General features: G+C 40.4%; 1 protein-coding gene across 4 annotated transcripts in view; it reads right to left on the reverse strand.

The window, feature by feature from the left end:
* Positions 1–14,805, reverse strand: part of ORC1 (origin recognition complex subunit 1) — a 33,933-nt gene that overhangs the window by 9,805 nt on the left and 9,323 nt on the right. For all 4 annotated transcript variants that reach the window (XR_012905850.1, XM_075935982.1, XM_025186302.2 and 1 more), the window contains exons 4-13: positions 12,543–12,712; positions 11,852–12,233; positions 9,186–9,480; positions 7,467–7,577; positions 7,261–7,365; positions 4,686–4,887; positions 3,664–3,770; positions 2,677–2,778; positions 1,604–1,775; positions 66–173 (exon numbers count right to left, since the gene is read on the reverse strand). Coding sequence is in view for 3 of the 4 variants with exons in the window: in XM_075935982.1 (XP_075792097.1) it covers positions 66–173; positions 1,604–1,775; positions 2,677–2,778; positions 3,664–3,770; positions 4,686–4,887; positions 7,261–7,365; positions 7,467–7,577; positions 9,186–9,480; positions 11,852–12,233; positions 12,543–12,712 (1,754 nt within the window). In the remaining variant the exon portion in view is untranslated. The remainder of the gene's footprint in view (positions 1–65; positions 174–1,603; positions 1,776–2,676; positions 2,779–3,663; positions 3,771–4,685; positions 4,888–7,260; positions 7,366–7,466; positions 7,578–9,185; positions 9,481–11,851; positions 12,234–12,542; positions 12,713–14,805) is intronic.

A 14,805-nucleotide genomic window follows, 5' to 3' on the forward strand; every position in this document is an offset into this window, starting at 1 on the left:
TAGCCTCCAAAACACCAGTTCCCTGTGACATTAGGGTAAAAGAGCTTCTGGACACTTCTCCTCACCTCATCCACTATCAGCACCGTGGTTTTCCTCTTGGGCCCGGGTGTGCAGAATAGCTTGGCCAATAGCACTGCAGCATGGGCTGCTGTCACCTTCTGACCTGTCAGTAGCTGAATGGGTTTAAGCAATACACAAGGTTAATCAGTCTGTAGTCCAATACCTCAGGGTCTAATTCTTACTCTGTTTGACATCTCTCTACTGCCCAGCACCAAGTAACTGCACAGTACCTACACGTAAGAGTTAATATAACAAAGCTAGGCGCAGAACACATCAAAAAGACAAATTGCTGTACTAAAAACAGAACATAAAGGAAAAGATGAGGAATCAAGACAGACCTAGTTAAAAGGAAGGTCCTAATGATCACAGGTGACTTGTTCAAATAGAAAGACATTGCAACAAACTCTCGAAGACAGTCTTAAAAGACAGAAGCAGGTACATTTTAAGAGGGCTTCTCAGAGATTCTGAAATAAGAAAGCCTTGCTGCCAGGCCAAATCAGTTGCAACAATAACTTGTCTGACTTCAACAACCTCGGGTTCATATTCAATAATTTATACATAGCCAAAAAGATCTTAGACTGAATAATTTGTTCTTCTGTCTAATCTTTCACCAGGTTTACTCCTGAACTGATCCATAAAGCAAGAGATAACAACAAACTGATGTTATAGCTTTTCCTTTGCAGCAGAGACATGAAAGTGTACATGGTTAACCGATGAGCTAACATGCATGGTTACGTGCAGCCCTCCCTCCCCTACAAGCTGCCTCTGTATTGGGGTGAGGGGCAGGAGGCTCTGCAGAAATTTTCCAACAGTTACATGTTTACTTGAATAAACACATTTTAACATCCCTACTTTTCAGCTGTTGAGGCTTTCATTACATTACATCACATACAGTAGAATTACATCACTGCAGTAGAGCCCCACAAATCTGTAGATATTTGGTGGTCTCAGTCCAGTTCCTAGATGACTGGTGATCACATAGTAAAAGAGTTTCCTTCTCAAACTGGCAGCATTCTTGGCAGCTTCAGGAGCAATACTAAAGATTAACTTGTCAGGGAGACTGAAAACACTGAATGATCCACGGAGGCAGTTCCTCTTTGTTAGAGCTGACAGATAGTGGCAGTCATGTCTGTCATCCTTTTGGTAACTCTTCTGTTGCTAGAACGGCCTCTCGTATTGTCAGCTCAGCAATTTTCAGACACACAGTCATTCACACCAAGAGTTATGGGGAAAATACCAGGAATCTATTTTGTACATATTTTTAATGGAACTGATGTGATAAAACCCCAATTTCTTTGGTGCTGCTGCCTTAGTGAAGTTCTATACATTGACGTATTCAAAGAGCAATTTCTTCAGCTTCAATAGCAGAAATCTCCAAAACGAGATCACTTTAAAAGCCTGTCCTAAATGAAAAGCATGCTGTTTCCTTGAGAGAGTGCTGGGATGTGTTAGTGTTATGGCTCACGTAGGGATCCTAGGAAAAAAGAGATAGGGAGTTCAATTTCCCTTCGTATCAACAATATGTCAGAGAGGCCTCGCTCACCTGTAATATTTGCACATAGGCCTGGCGAGGATCAGTCAGCTTCATGCCATTGATTTCTATGAACTGGAAGGATGGTAGCTTATCATTTTCTGCTGCTTGTTGTAGACAACGAATTACTTCATGAACAGTTGCTGTTTTGCCTGTTCCAGGAACACCAGAAATGTACATACACCTAAAAGAGGAGAGGATCATTCATAACCCCAGTGACCTGTGCACAGAACTTGGAGCTCAGAACTCCCAAATTCTAAACCCAGCTTCGAACATTACCTCCTTCAGTTGCCTTGGGCAAGTCCCTGAGTTTCAGTTTCCCTATCTGCACATTGGGCATAATACTTGCTAACTTACTGAGGCCGGTAAGGAGTAAATGCTGAGTTGAACTAGCGTGTCCTCGCTACGGAGAAGCATCGAAATCAGTCCGAATTAGGCTCCGTTACTGTAGACACACTACCTCAGACTTACAGTAACAGGAAGTGCTCTGGGAGGCCTCCTGGAGGCCAATAAGTTTGAATTAGCAGCACCAGAGCAGCCACACTATTTAACTATTTTGGAGTTAGTGTTACTCCTGATGAAAAGCAGGAGTACAGAGTTTAAATTCTGTAGCCAGCTATTTCGAAATAATGGGCTTGGTAGTGTAGACACCAGCGGCGGATTTAGGGCAGGGCGAGAGGGGCGGCTGCCCTGGGCCCCGTGCTTCCCGAGGCCCCGCGCATGCGCCGTGGCGCCACGGCAAATGCGCTGTGTCAAAGGAGGGGCCCCGCGAAATTTCGCTGTCCAGGGCCCCACGGCGCTGCCCAGGGCCCCATGGCACTCTCATCCGCCTCTGGTAGACACACCACTTATAAATTCAGCGGGGGGTGGGGTGGGGGCATGGCGTTTTTTTGAAATAAGGCCCTAGTGTAGATCTGGGCAGAGAAACATGATCTGGGTGGGTTACTGCCTCCTTTCCTTCCCCAAATTGCACTTAAGTGGAATAAAATTTCTCTCCATTTACCCAAACAGCCGGCTGAAGTGTTTATAGCTTCCTCTTACCAATCTGCCCACTGTGTACAATAGTAGGCCGTGAGACAACTCACCCTCCTGTTCCATCAATAAGTTTGCTTTCTACAAAATTATAGATATCCTGAAACTCCTCTTCTCGGCAAGGCAAGGAATCTGGGATGGCAGAAACGTGCAGCCTTTCAATGAAACAAAAACATACCAGTAAAGTTTTGAGTTTTCAAAGCTCCAACTCAACATCCTGGTCAGAAAGGCAAATAGGAAGAATCCCCCTCTTCCTACACACAAATACAGACAGATATCTTGAGTCTGTCCTACACTGTAAGCATGCAAAAAGTATGTGGTTTATTTTTTTGTTTGTTTTAAAAGGAACCTTATGTCTTAAAAAGTAATTTAGAAAGTAATCTTCACTTATCTTTTAAATATATTCTCAAAAAACTCCCAGACACCATAGGCTCTGATTTTCACAGGCAAACACCATTACTATGCAAAAGTTAGGAAGACACTTCTATTTCTTGCCCAAATTTACAAAAAATCACAGAAAGAAAAAAATGAAGTAATATGGGAACCTGATACCAGGAAGGATTGGTGGGGAGACAGTCAAGTAAAGGGAAGGAGTTGTGAGATATAACCAATCATACATGCATTTATTTCAACAGCGCACGTAGGACTTAAACTGGTAACAAGTGTTTTTTTTACTAATGGGAATCAGCGTTTAAATGTTGTGCATTGATTCTTTAGCATTGTGCAGATAAAATAAATCTTTCTACCAATTTCTATAGCTCAGGAATCTTGGTGATTTTGTTGAGAACCAAAAAGGAAAATGCTGGGGAAAAATTTCCATATCCAGAACTCTAAACTTAATATGCATAGACCAGAAAAAAATGTTTTTAGTCTCTGAACCAAGGATGCTTCTGCTATTGCCAGTTCTTGAGAAGACCCTCAGTTTGGAAAAAGCATGTGTACTTTTACCCTATATGAATAAAGCTAAGCTGGTATTTCCTCAGTGTAATGCCCTAATTTCTTTGTTAAAGTAACAGGATGATCCCTCTGCTACACTTTACCTTAATCGAGCCTCTTCTAGCACATTGTCTGGATTCTCTGTTGCTTGCTTTCGAATGGGAATTCTGGGAGTAGCATTACGGGGCGTCTTGGGGGTTCTCGGCTCAGGCTGCAGAGAAAAGTCAAAATCCTCAAACACTAGAAGTAGATTCTGCATAATATTCGAGATATCTATATTAGAGACTTCTGTCTACATTTGCAAAAGATGGTTTACGCTCAAAGATCATTTGAGAGTTCCAGGGTGTAAAAGTGAGGAGAGAGCCAGACTCTATAAAGAGTACTTGATAAAGATTTAGACACAGAATTTAAAAAAAAAATTAAAAAGGGAAATATCTGAAGCTCCTCTTGAAAAATAACACATGAAAGTATTAAGCATCTGAAGAGTTTTTAAATTTAAACAATCCTCCCTGCAGTGCTGTGAAACCATAAGAACTGATAGGCAGTGACTCTCCTTTTCTAATCTCAGCCTCCAACTGAAAAACAAAGAGCACCGCAATGTATGATCATAGTGCCTAGAAGAACCAATGACCAATCAGGACCCCACTGTTAGGTACTGCAGAAACACACAAGACTGATGTAATTATATGTAAATAGTTTTATTTTTAATAATTTAAGGTGGGATTGATTCTTCAACTATTCTATAGGTCACTTTTAGAAAGAAAGATCCTTTTAGGGACCACCTCCTTACAAAACATCTCAAATCCTTACCCCTTGATCCTAAAAATGTTGTATTCTGTCTAACATCAGCCAGGGATTGTGCCCTGATACACAGTTTGCAAAACACTGATAGTAATAAAAGACTTCATTTTCATTTGTTTCAGGAAGCAGAGTGTTTCCTTCCCTGAGGCTGGCCTCCTCAATTTCAGTGGCAAAATTTACATAATTCAGCAGAAACGTTACTTTGCACACTGCGATACCTTGCTTCAGATGATTCATCCACTTTGGTACATATGCATCAAACGCTCAGAACCAACAAAACCCAGAGCAATTGTTTTCCTGGACAATGACCCCCCAGAAATCTTACAGCTTTTCTGGTGGTTTTAGCAGGGGTTGTATCAGAGGGCTTCCTTAAAGACTTTGGAGTGCTTAGTGTGACACTTGATCTTATTTTCCTCTTGGGTGTACAGGGCACCACGCTCTCTTCTTCCTCACTGCTACTGGAATCAGAGCTGTCTGTACTAGGCAGGTAGTTATCTTCTTCATCCGGCACAGATGTATTTAAAAAACTGAAAGAGAAAAAAAAACAGACTGAGGATTTGGAAAAATCAAAAGAAGATCTAATTATGGTTTAGAAACAGACGCACAATAGTTCAGTCACCTGGGAATAATTGTTTGATAAGAAAAATAATTTGTCTTGTTTTTTTCTAATTATCATGGTAACAAGTAGACAAAGATTTTAAATCTGTACTTGTACATTTTCCATAGCCATTATAAGCCAGGCAGGTTTAAGAGAAGTCAGTTTGCTATCAACAAGGATAATTATTGTGTTACTAAGTCCTGCATACTGTTTACTCATGTTTGTTGGTCTGAAACTACAGTTGAACTTCCTATTACCACTCATCTGGATGCCCCAGTGTATGTAATGACTCATAATAGCAGTTAAGAACATCTGTTTTGTTTTGTTTTGTTTTTCTCAGTGCCTGGGACAGAACTCTGTAAACACTAGAGTAGCTTGCTAGGAAAGCTCATCAGTACACACAGTGAAGGCAGCCATTGGCTAGCATGAATAGTGATCATCTGACTGCCCCATATGGATGGCAGTTCTATACTACTAATGTAAAGCACTTGCATCTATGTTCTTTATTGCTCTTTGGATGATATATAAAGACAGCCTCCCTTACAGTTTATTTTTAACTTTAGAAACACTGTATTCACTCTAGATGCCGTGCACCAACATGCGAAAAGGGACCTCACAAAACCCACTCGGGACCACTATTGTTATGATTTTACATGGCCAGCATTCAGATACTGTACTATGGTGATGGATTACAATATAAAACCCTTAAACAGAGCCAAATCTTTGTGCTTATTTGCAAATTAAAACAGAAGATACAGTCCATACAATATTTATTTTATATGTATATTTAAATGCAACTATAAAAAAAATGTGTATTTAAATGCAGCTAAACAAAAAATTACTTTTCTTTGCTGATGTGTGAAGATAACCCCTCTATTTTCAAATACATATATTCCTGAGGGATTTTTTTCCCCTATTGATAATATCAGGAACAAAAGGTTCTTGCTATGCCCAGGAGAGCCAATGTAAGGCCAGTCTGCTCTACATCACTCCACTATGATTTTTAACCACTTAATGGCACCAACTGTTCACACAGAAGAGGTCTTGCTATCGCAACTGTGCACATCCAAACCTAATATGCTGTCTAACCCTTAACTCACTGGATTCTAGGAAAACAGCGCATGGTACATGCATATAGAGTGCAGCATCAGCTGCATATAGGGCAGGGCACCAAATAGATGGGAAGGAGGACAACTTGTCAGACTAAGTACACAGGCACAGAAAGTGTACTGTTTAAATTGCAAAAAAACCAACATGTTGAACTAATAAGGCTATGTCTACACTGCAGGCTTTTTGCGCAAGAACAGTGGTTCTTGCACAAAAACTTGCAGAGCCATCTACACTGCACTCACGTTCTTGTGCAAGTAAATTTACAGTAAAGTGTCGGAAAAGAGGGCTTCTTGCACAAGAGTTATTCCTCTCCCCATGAGGAATAAGCCCTCTTGCACAAGAGCTCTTGTGCAAGAAGGGAGTGTGGACAGGCAACAGGTTTCTTGCGCAAGAAACCCCAATGGCTAAAATGGCCATCAGAGCTTTCTTGCGCAAGAGAGCGTCTGCACTGCCATGGACGCTCTTGTGCAAAAGCACATCTCTTGCGCAAACGCACATGACAGTGTGGGCACACTCTTGTGCAAGACCTTTTGCTCAAGAACTCCTGCACAAAACAGGTATTGCGCAAAAAGCCTGCAGTGTACACTTAGCCATAGAGTTCTGGGGGTGAATTCTGTTACTAAATGAGTTTTCTTCTATAAGGTGTAGACATAAAGCTATTTAAAGACCAGCGGCTTGGAAACTGCCAGATTACAAACTAAATTTACAGTTGCACAATGGATAGGACCTTGGACTCAACACCTCGCTCCCACTGAGATGAGGGCTAAAAAAACTGCCACACAACTCAGACTTTAGCCATTGGTGATGTCACCCTTTCACCTAAACTCTCAAAGAATCTTCCAGCAAGAAGAGCGAAAACACCAAATCCAAATTATGAAGTAAAACAATATGCAGAAAGCATTTCTGAGAAAAAACAAAGTTTGTCTTAATACACCACAGAACAGTAATGAACGCAAGTTTTTTCTATCTTACAGTTTATTTTAATTAAAGAATGAAAGTATTTGCTTTAATTTGCAAATGTCTTAGATGTTTTTTGAATTGTTTTCTTGCAAACAATGTGTCTAGGAATCACACAAAGCATTTCCTTGCTTGAATGAGATTCATTGGACTTGCATTTCAACCTTAGACTTGGTGAATGCTGAGGTTTGCAAGTCACCAATGTTAATCGGATTCAGACCCAATGGAAACTTACTGGAGCTGTTCTGCAATGCGAGCAGTAGTCTTCTGCACACATTTCCTATGAGAACGTGGGGTCATCACTGGACTCCTGGTCTTCAAGACTTCCTCTTCAGCTAAACTAGAGGAAGAACAAAGCTATTTGTATCCAGTGTTATGTCAAGTGACCCATAAATCACTCTTGGAATAAGTGAACATCAACATTTGATTATCAGGATTTACTTTGTGTCGCTTTTACAACTGCTTGTGGAAGTAATTGCTTGTTTGGTTCTTTTTCTGGATTCCCTGGCTCTCTCCTCAGTTTCCTCCTCTTCATTTCTTCCATTAAAATGACTGATGAAGAAAAGGGAACATTACAAATACAACTTGTCCAATAGATGATGAGTCATATTGAGGTGAATCACTTTCACTTTAATAAAGAGGTATCTGTAATGAATTCTTTTAGATTTCCTAATTCCACTACATTGCAGACTATGGCTACATCTACACTGCAACGCTATTTCAGGATACCTGAGTATCCCAAAATAGCTATCCTGCATCTTCACAGCAAGCCCATTATTTCGTGCTCGCTGTTCTGATGCCCTGTAAACCTCATTCTACGAGGAGTAAAAGATATTTCGGAATAGCACTTTATTTTGAAATCTGGTGTTGTGTAGACAGAGCCAAATGAAGAAAAAAAGCTATTTCAAAATAGCATTGAAATAAGATATGCAATTTGCATAGCTCAAAGTGCCTCTTATTTCGAGTTACGGTACAGTGTAGATGCACCATAAGTGTGCAAGAACAAGCATTTAATAGCACACTAACAGCTTCATCAAACGTTTGCTCCATATTAACACTTCTTTAAAGAGGATTTGTAAAGAAAAAGGTGTCCTGGATTTTTTTCCTGCTTGTGATTTTCAGTGATTATGCTGATAAAAAAATATACTGAGCAAATTGAATTAAGATTAGTGTGGGGGAATGTCTTTTTAATTTTTTTTTTCCATAAACATAAACAGACCAACATATATAAAGTCTGAGAAAGTATTCCCATAACAAATTCTATGAGGCCCAATACAGGTTGGCTATCTTTGTGCAGATCTATGTAGTTTACACACTTGGGATGATATTAGAGCTGTGTTGGGTATATGCATCAGGTGAAGAGAAACTGATGAAAAGAAGAGGAGGCTTTTGTCTGATGCCAGCATATTAACTTGTAAAAGTAGAGATAGCTAGACCACCTCCCTTTTCTGCATCCCCATCATATCTGCCATAGATTCCTATATTTCTCACTTGTAAGATCCTGACCTGTGTAGCCCTACTTCCCAAACTCCTTCCATTTCTCCCCCTTCATGTACCCTTTGCTTTGAAAGCTCCATATCCCAGGTCCATGGAGCCTCTTAATTATTAAAGCTTTTCTACATCAATAGAAAAGCATTTGAGCATATATTAGGATTTCACAAACTCTGTCAGTACTCTCCTTTGGTCAGAAAACTGTTCAAAATCAAACTTTATGAAATAAAAATTTGAGAAGGAGAGTATAGAATAATGGTAGCAAATATAAAAATATGGTAGAGCTTTTCCCATTGCGTCAAGCAGAAAGAGGAAATAACGATCAAATTTGAAAAGAAAAAGCAGCTAAATCTTCCCAAAATTCCAGCACTATTAGGTTGAGAATAAGGATTTTTGGAAATGCACTGAACACTGAGTTACTACCACTCATAACCAGTATTTCATCTCTCACTGTGTGTTTTTATATTCTCCCATCTTACTATGGAAGACAGGGAAGTAAACATCTGTTGTTACAGTGACATCATTGCAGGAAGCACCCGCTCTTTTCTGTGGGATCTTTGATAATATCTTGTTTCAAGAGAATAATGATTTTTTTTTTAAAAAAAGGAAACAAGATACACCGAACAGGGGTACCAGTCAAAGATGCATTCAAACAGTGCCCCCACTTACCGTGTGTCATCATCTTTCTCCCCGAGATTCTTGGCTTTCAGGCTGGAACCTTGGCCCCTTCTGTAGGGAGATATCCTTATTGTTTCAACTATCTTAGGCCAGTCTCCCCCGTTATTCTGTGGTGAGTCTGGCTCATCTTTGGTGCGAGATATTTTTGGAGGTGAGCCCAAAATCTGAGTGAATGTCACCTTTCTCTTGTTGGCTGATGGTTCCAGGGCCTCTAAAGCATCACAGTCATCACTCAAGAGTTCTAAAACATCGCATCCTGTCAGTTTGCTTTTAGATTTCGTAGGACCTAGAAACCAACACCACAACAAAAGGTCATGAAGTTGTACATGACTGATTTCATTAACTGTTAGCTGCCAATCCACCCATGGCATATAACTTTTGCTTAAATCAAGATGACGTGATAGAGAATGAACTGAACTATTTAATAGGAAAAACATTTCCTTTCTGAAAAGATGCAACACAGATTTAGGGGCTGAATTTTTAAGCCTCATATTATCCCTCTTCCAAACATAAGCTCATCTGAGCTCTAGTTTGCATGTGACCACCCTCACATGTGTAAATTCCTGATTACATGCATACATAGCTAAAGAGCCTCTTATCTAGTCAGGCCTAAATGCACAGTAGCCACCTAAGTATATGCTTAACCAGTAGACTGGAATAATCTGGCTTTCTGTGTCTATTGAAGTACCACATATACTCTTCATAGCAAGAGACAGACATCAGAGCAAGGACCAGGGTGGATAAAAATCAATGATTCTTTAAAAACATACAAATATATTTTTTAATTTAAATAGGATTTTTAAAAATATCAATAAAATACTAAATTTCTCATTTAAAAATAACAGCTACAATTAAAATCTTATCACAGACATGCTACACCTATACTTACAGTTCCATAAAAATGAATTAATGACTCTAGCCTGTCCAGTCTAACCAGTTCTTGCTTCTTGAAAGTTAGGGGCTTTTAGTTTCTGTTTCTAAGCAGACTAACATGTGCAAAGAGACACACAAGCTAGATAGGATTGTTTTTGTTCTATGCTTATGTGGTGATGAACCCGGGCCAAGTTCAGCAGAGCTAGTTAAGACAGCGTCTAAAGATAGAGTCCTGCAAATCCGCAGATATCTGCAGGTAACCATATCCATGGATGTAAACTCCAATATCTGCAAGCTCATTTTTGTGAATACAGACAGGGACACAATTTTGTATCTTAGCAGGGCTCTAAAGACAGAGTGGTTACGTCTACACAGCGGTGTTATTTCAAAATAACTCACATTACTCTGAAATAACATAATCCGCGTCTACACTACAAGCAGTTATTTCGACAATGACAAAAGTCAAGCCTCCTGGAGGACTTCTTACTCTGACTCCTATAACCCTCATTTTATGAGAAGTAAGGGAAGTTGGAGGAAGAATGCTTTTCCTGTTGTGTAGACAGCGCCAAAAGTCAAAATAAGCTATTTCAACTTAAGCTACGCAATTGACATAGCTCGAGTTGCATAGCTTATTTCGGCTTTAACTCTGCTGTGTAGATGTGCCCAGAGACAATATATAGGAAAGGATAGAGGAAGCATAGAAAGGAACAGTGGAGTAGACTGGAAAGAAAAAGGCAAGACATTATTCAGCACACACACCACTTCCTATATTCCCCTCCACTTTTGCCACAGAAAAACTGTCATGGCTTCTGTTTGTTAGAGACCTTTTTCAGGGAATATTTTGAAGAAATTTATTCCATGGGTAAATTGTCAAGTGTAAGCAATGCAAGAAGAAAATGCCGGGTCTAGCTGCAAGAATGAAACACAAGGAAAACTGCTTATGAGGAGAAAATGAAGTCAATGAAGAGGTGGATGTGCCTGAAAGACAATGTGGATCAACTTTACAATGCATAATTCTTCAAGATTCTATCTATACATTTTGGTATAAGTGTGATTTAACAAGTAAATTCCCAACCTGTTTTCTATGTTAGATGGTACTAGAAAAGGAGTGGGGGGGGACCAACCACTGAGTGGTACCAGGCCCCCCAGGCAATCCCCAAAGCCACATGCTCAGAGGCACGGGATGCCACGGGGGAGAAGATGGGAAGGGGCAACGCTTAAGGCCCAGTAACAGACAATCTCTCCTCCCCCCAGGTATGAAAGTCAGGACCAGATTGTGAAATCACTCCAGTAGGGATTGGATCATGGGCCAGGAATTTGAGACCCCTGATTTAGCAGATTTTCACTAGACCCACTAAATTGATCCCCCTGCTGCATCTATCATAGCAGTGTCAATCCCTGGTAAGTGCAGACATGGCCTTAAAGGTGGTAGCAGTCTCCAGCCATTCCTTATGATATACACAGTGGCTGGAGCAGCTGAGATACTGGTGGAAACAGGAATTTTGCTCTTGATGCTCCTACTATCAAAAACAAAAAAACCACTTGCTGAAAGATTTGTTCTACACACAAACACTCCCAGGCAAAAAGTCCTGGCAGTGCGACCATAGCAGCTACAGGAAAGACACGCCTTCAGGAATTAGAGAGCCTCCTCTCCCAGTACTATGAATAAACACAAGTCTTCGGTTTCCAGAGCTAGCAACTCTGCCATTAGATTTACTATCAGTTGGCAAATTACTAGTAAAACCAAAAGTATTGCACTGAATAAACTATTGCTATGTACATACTGTTTAGTTCTAACTTCTTCCTTGCTCCTGGGGTGTGTATGCCATTTGCTACCCTTTGGGAATGTCTCTCCTTAGACAGGGAAGACTTGGAAGAAGAGTGTCTTGATTCTATTTCCATCTGACTGTTCTTGGTTTTCATGGCACTGCGAGTGACTCTGTCAGTCTCCACTTTCAAGGAGCAAATGAAGTCCAAAGGAAACACCTGGCAGTCAGTCGAAGGGCTCAGGCTCTCAGGCTTTTTCTTTTTCTCTTCTTTCAGCTCAGACAATAAGCCAGGGGACAGTGGCTTAAAGCATTTCCCATCCCAAGATTCCTTTACGAAGAATATCTGTTTTCGGTGTGACCTAAGAGGCACTGCCTCCTCTGGGGCCAAAGGTATCACCTATAAAAAAAATTATCAAGTGACCTTTTAGTATCTGCTATTTACTTAGTATTTTGTTATTTTCCCTAATCACGTATCTTAACATTTTATCCCACGACTGTTTATTGGTACACCTGTAACGAAGGACTACAGAGGACACTCTTGTTAGACCATATTAAGTAACAATGATGCTCAACATCCTTAAAGAGCAGCATTAAGAATTCAGACAGTTTTTGTGGGGGCAAATGAGTGTTTCAACCTTTGCTTAGGCCTTCCAAAGTTTTTCCACTACTTTCTTTCCTACATGGAAAGCATGCCCTGGGTACACACCTTGACATTTCTAATGATGGCCTCCACATTTATGTCAGTGTCATATCCAGGAACTTTATCCAAAAATATCTCCTGGGAAGAAACCTCTCTTTGCAGCAGTTTTCGCTTATTGAGTGGTACCTCTGAAATACGAGAGAACCACTGAACAACTGCACGCTTTTCTTGAGAACCTACAGCAAAAGGAAACAAGGGAAAAACGGAGTCAGTGAGCATTCAAAACTCTAGTTTTAGTTATAGCACTATTATTCATCACTAACAGACTTAACCAGTCTATCCCAGGTCCTTCAGGGCAGGGGGCTGGCGGTGTGGGGGGGTATATAACTCCCATCCTCATTTCAGAGCCAGTATAAAACCCCAGGGCTTGGGTTCCCAACTGTTTTGACCCACGGAACCACGTGCCAAATATATACCCTTTTTTGTCAAAAATGTTAATATAGTGATATGTTTTCCTTTATATCCTGTTTGCTAAATTTGCTGCTGCCGCCTGTACCTTAAGACAACTGTGAAAGTTACTCTCTCGGCTCAGGTTTTACTTCCTTCTTAAGTTGCTCTTAACACACATACACACACCCCTTTACCCACCTCTGTTCATTTTGACTCTCTCTCTCTCTTTCTCTGTATTAAAAGATATAGTTTTAACAAAAAACTCCAAGAGATAAAGCAACTGAAAACAAGAAACAAACAGAACACAAAGGAAAACCTTTACTTTAAATAAATCCAGTAAATTAATTATTTTAACCCTTCAGGAATGCAACCAAGAATTACTCCCAACTTTTATGAAGATATAGTTGCTAAGCAACAGCAATGCACTGTTTCTAATCCTAATCACTAACTAACATTTGAAACATGGGCTGTCCTTATTGCCCAATAGCAGTTTTAAAATAGAGTTAATATAAAGCAGTGGAAAATGTCATTAATACAACAAATTTACCAAATACTATAAATGTTATAAATAATCAATTTTCATTAAAAGCTTCAAATAAAAAGGTAATAACTCGCTTATTTAAATGTTTAACCCTTTTTTGTATTTTTTCTATTTTTATTTTTGTTTGTCTTATTTTGTATAGTTATAAGTAGAATCTGGCACCATTTATTTTTAATTGTAAGTTATTCTGTAAATTATGTATATTGTTCTTTGTTGTGTGTTGTATGTCATGGGACTGCTTTTTATTACTTTTCATTTTGTTGCAAACATAAATTTTATACCCTTTTTTAAAAAATGTACCACACTAGGAATGTTAGATAACGTTTCTTTAAGTAGTTGTGTAGCCGCAAAAATTTTTTATCAGTTACACAGTTACTAAAATGCTCCCCCCAGGGGAGGGCTGGTAGACAATGTGCTCCTGGCTCCACTCCCCAAGAGCACCCTGCACTGCTGCCTCTGATAGAGGCAGCAGCACAGGGTGGGAAAGAAGGGCTGCCTGTGGGAAGCTTGGGTCTGCCAGATTAAACTGGCTCCCCTTGTGGACTGGCTCAACCTGCTACCCCACACTGTTGCCTCTGTATCAGGGGGCTCCCCGGGAGTGAGGCCAAGAGCACACTGGCTGCTAGCCCCACCTCCGGGGGGGGGGGGGGGGCCAGCATTTTAGAATCAGAGGCAGCAGCACAGTGGGGCAGCAATCCGGAGGGACGGGGGAGGAGCGCCCCACATACAGAGATTGCTTCACAGCAGCAGCCCCTGTCCCCACAGTCAGCCCTTGCCTCCCAACCCTGCATTGCTGCCTCCGATATCATAGGCAGCAGCAGAGAGCGAGGGTGTGTCCTATCTAAGATAGTTAAAACGCGCTCAAATACCCAATGCATTAGAAATCGAAGATAGGACCAAGTGGGTTTTGAACTATTAGTGCTACAATAATCTGGCATACCACATATTGAGCCTGTTTCCACTGTAGAAACTGAACGGAAACAGGCTTAAAGGGACATAGAAAAATTGAAATCTACCTGACAAAAAGAAGTAATAATTGAAGATATCACACTGCCCTCAGTTACCTTACCAATTTCTACTCTTTGTTGCAGGACCAACAGCCTAAACATATAATAGGGGAAAACTGACCACTTGGGAGAAAACAGTGAAACTGATCCTATACAAAGTACCCACTCTCATAATACAAGAGCAAGGGAACAGTCAATGAATTTGACAGGCAGCAATTTCAAAACACATCAAAGGAATTGTCCCGCTCCCTCAAAAAGCCTAAATTAACCAGTGGAACATTCTGCCCCAAGGAATCACTGAGACTAAATTTGTAGTACAGGCAGTCCCCGA

This window comes from Pelodiscus sinensis, chromosome 9 (genome assembly GCF_049634645.1).
Source record: "Pelodiscus sinensis isolate JC-2024 chromosome 9, ASM4963464v1, whole genome shotgun sequence".
Classification (NCBI taxonomy): Eukaryota; Metazoa; Chordata; order Testudines; family Trionychidae; genus Pelodiscus; species Pelodiscus sinensis.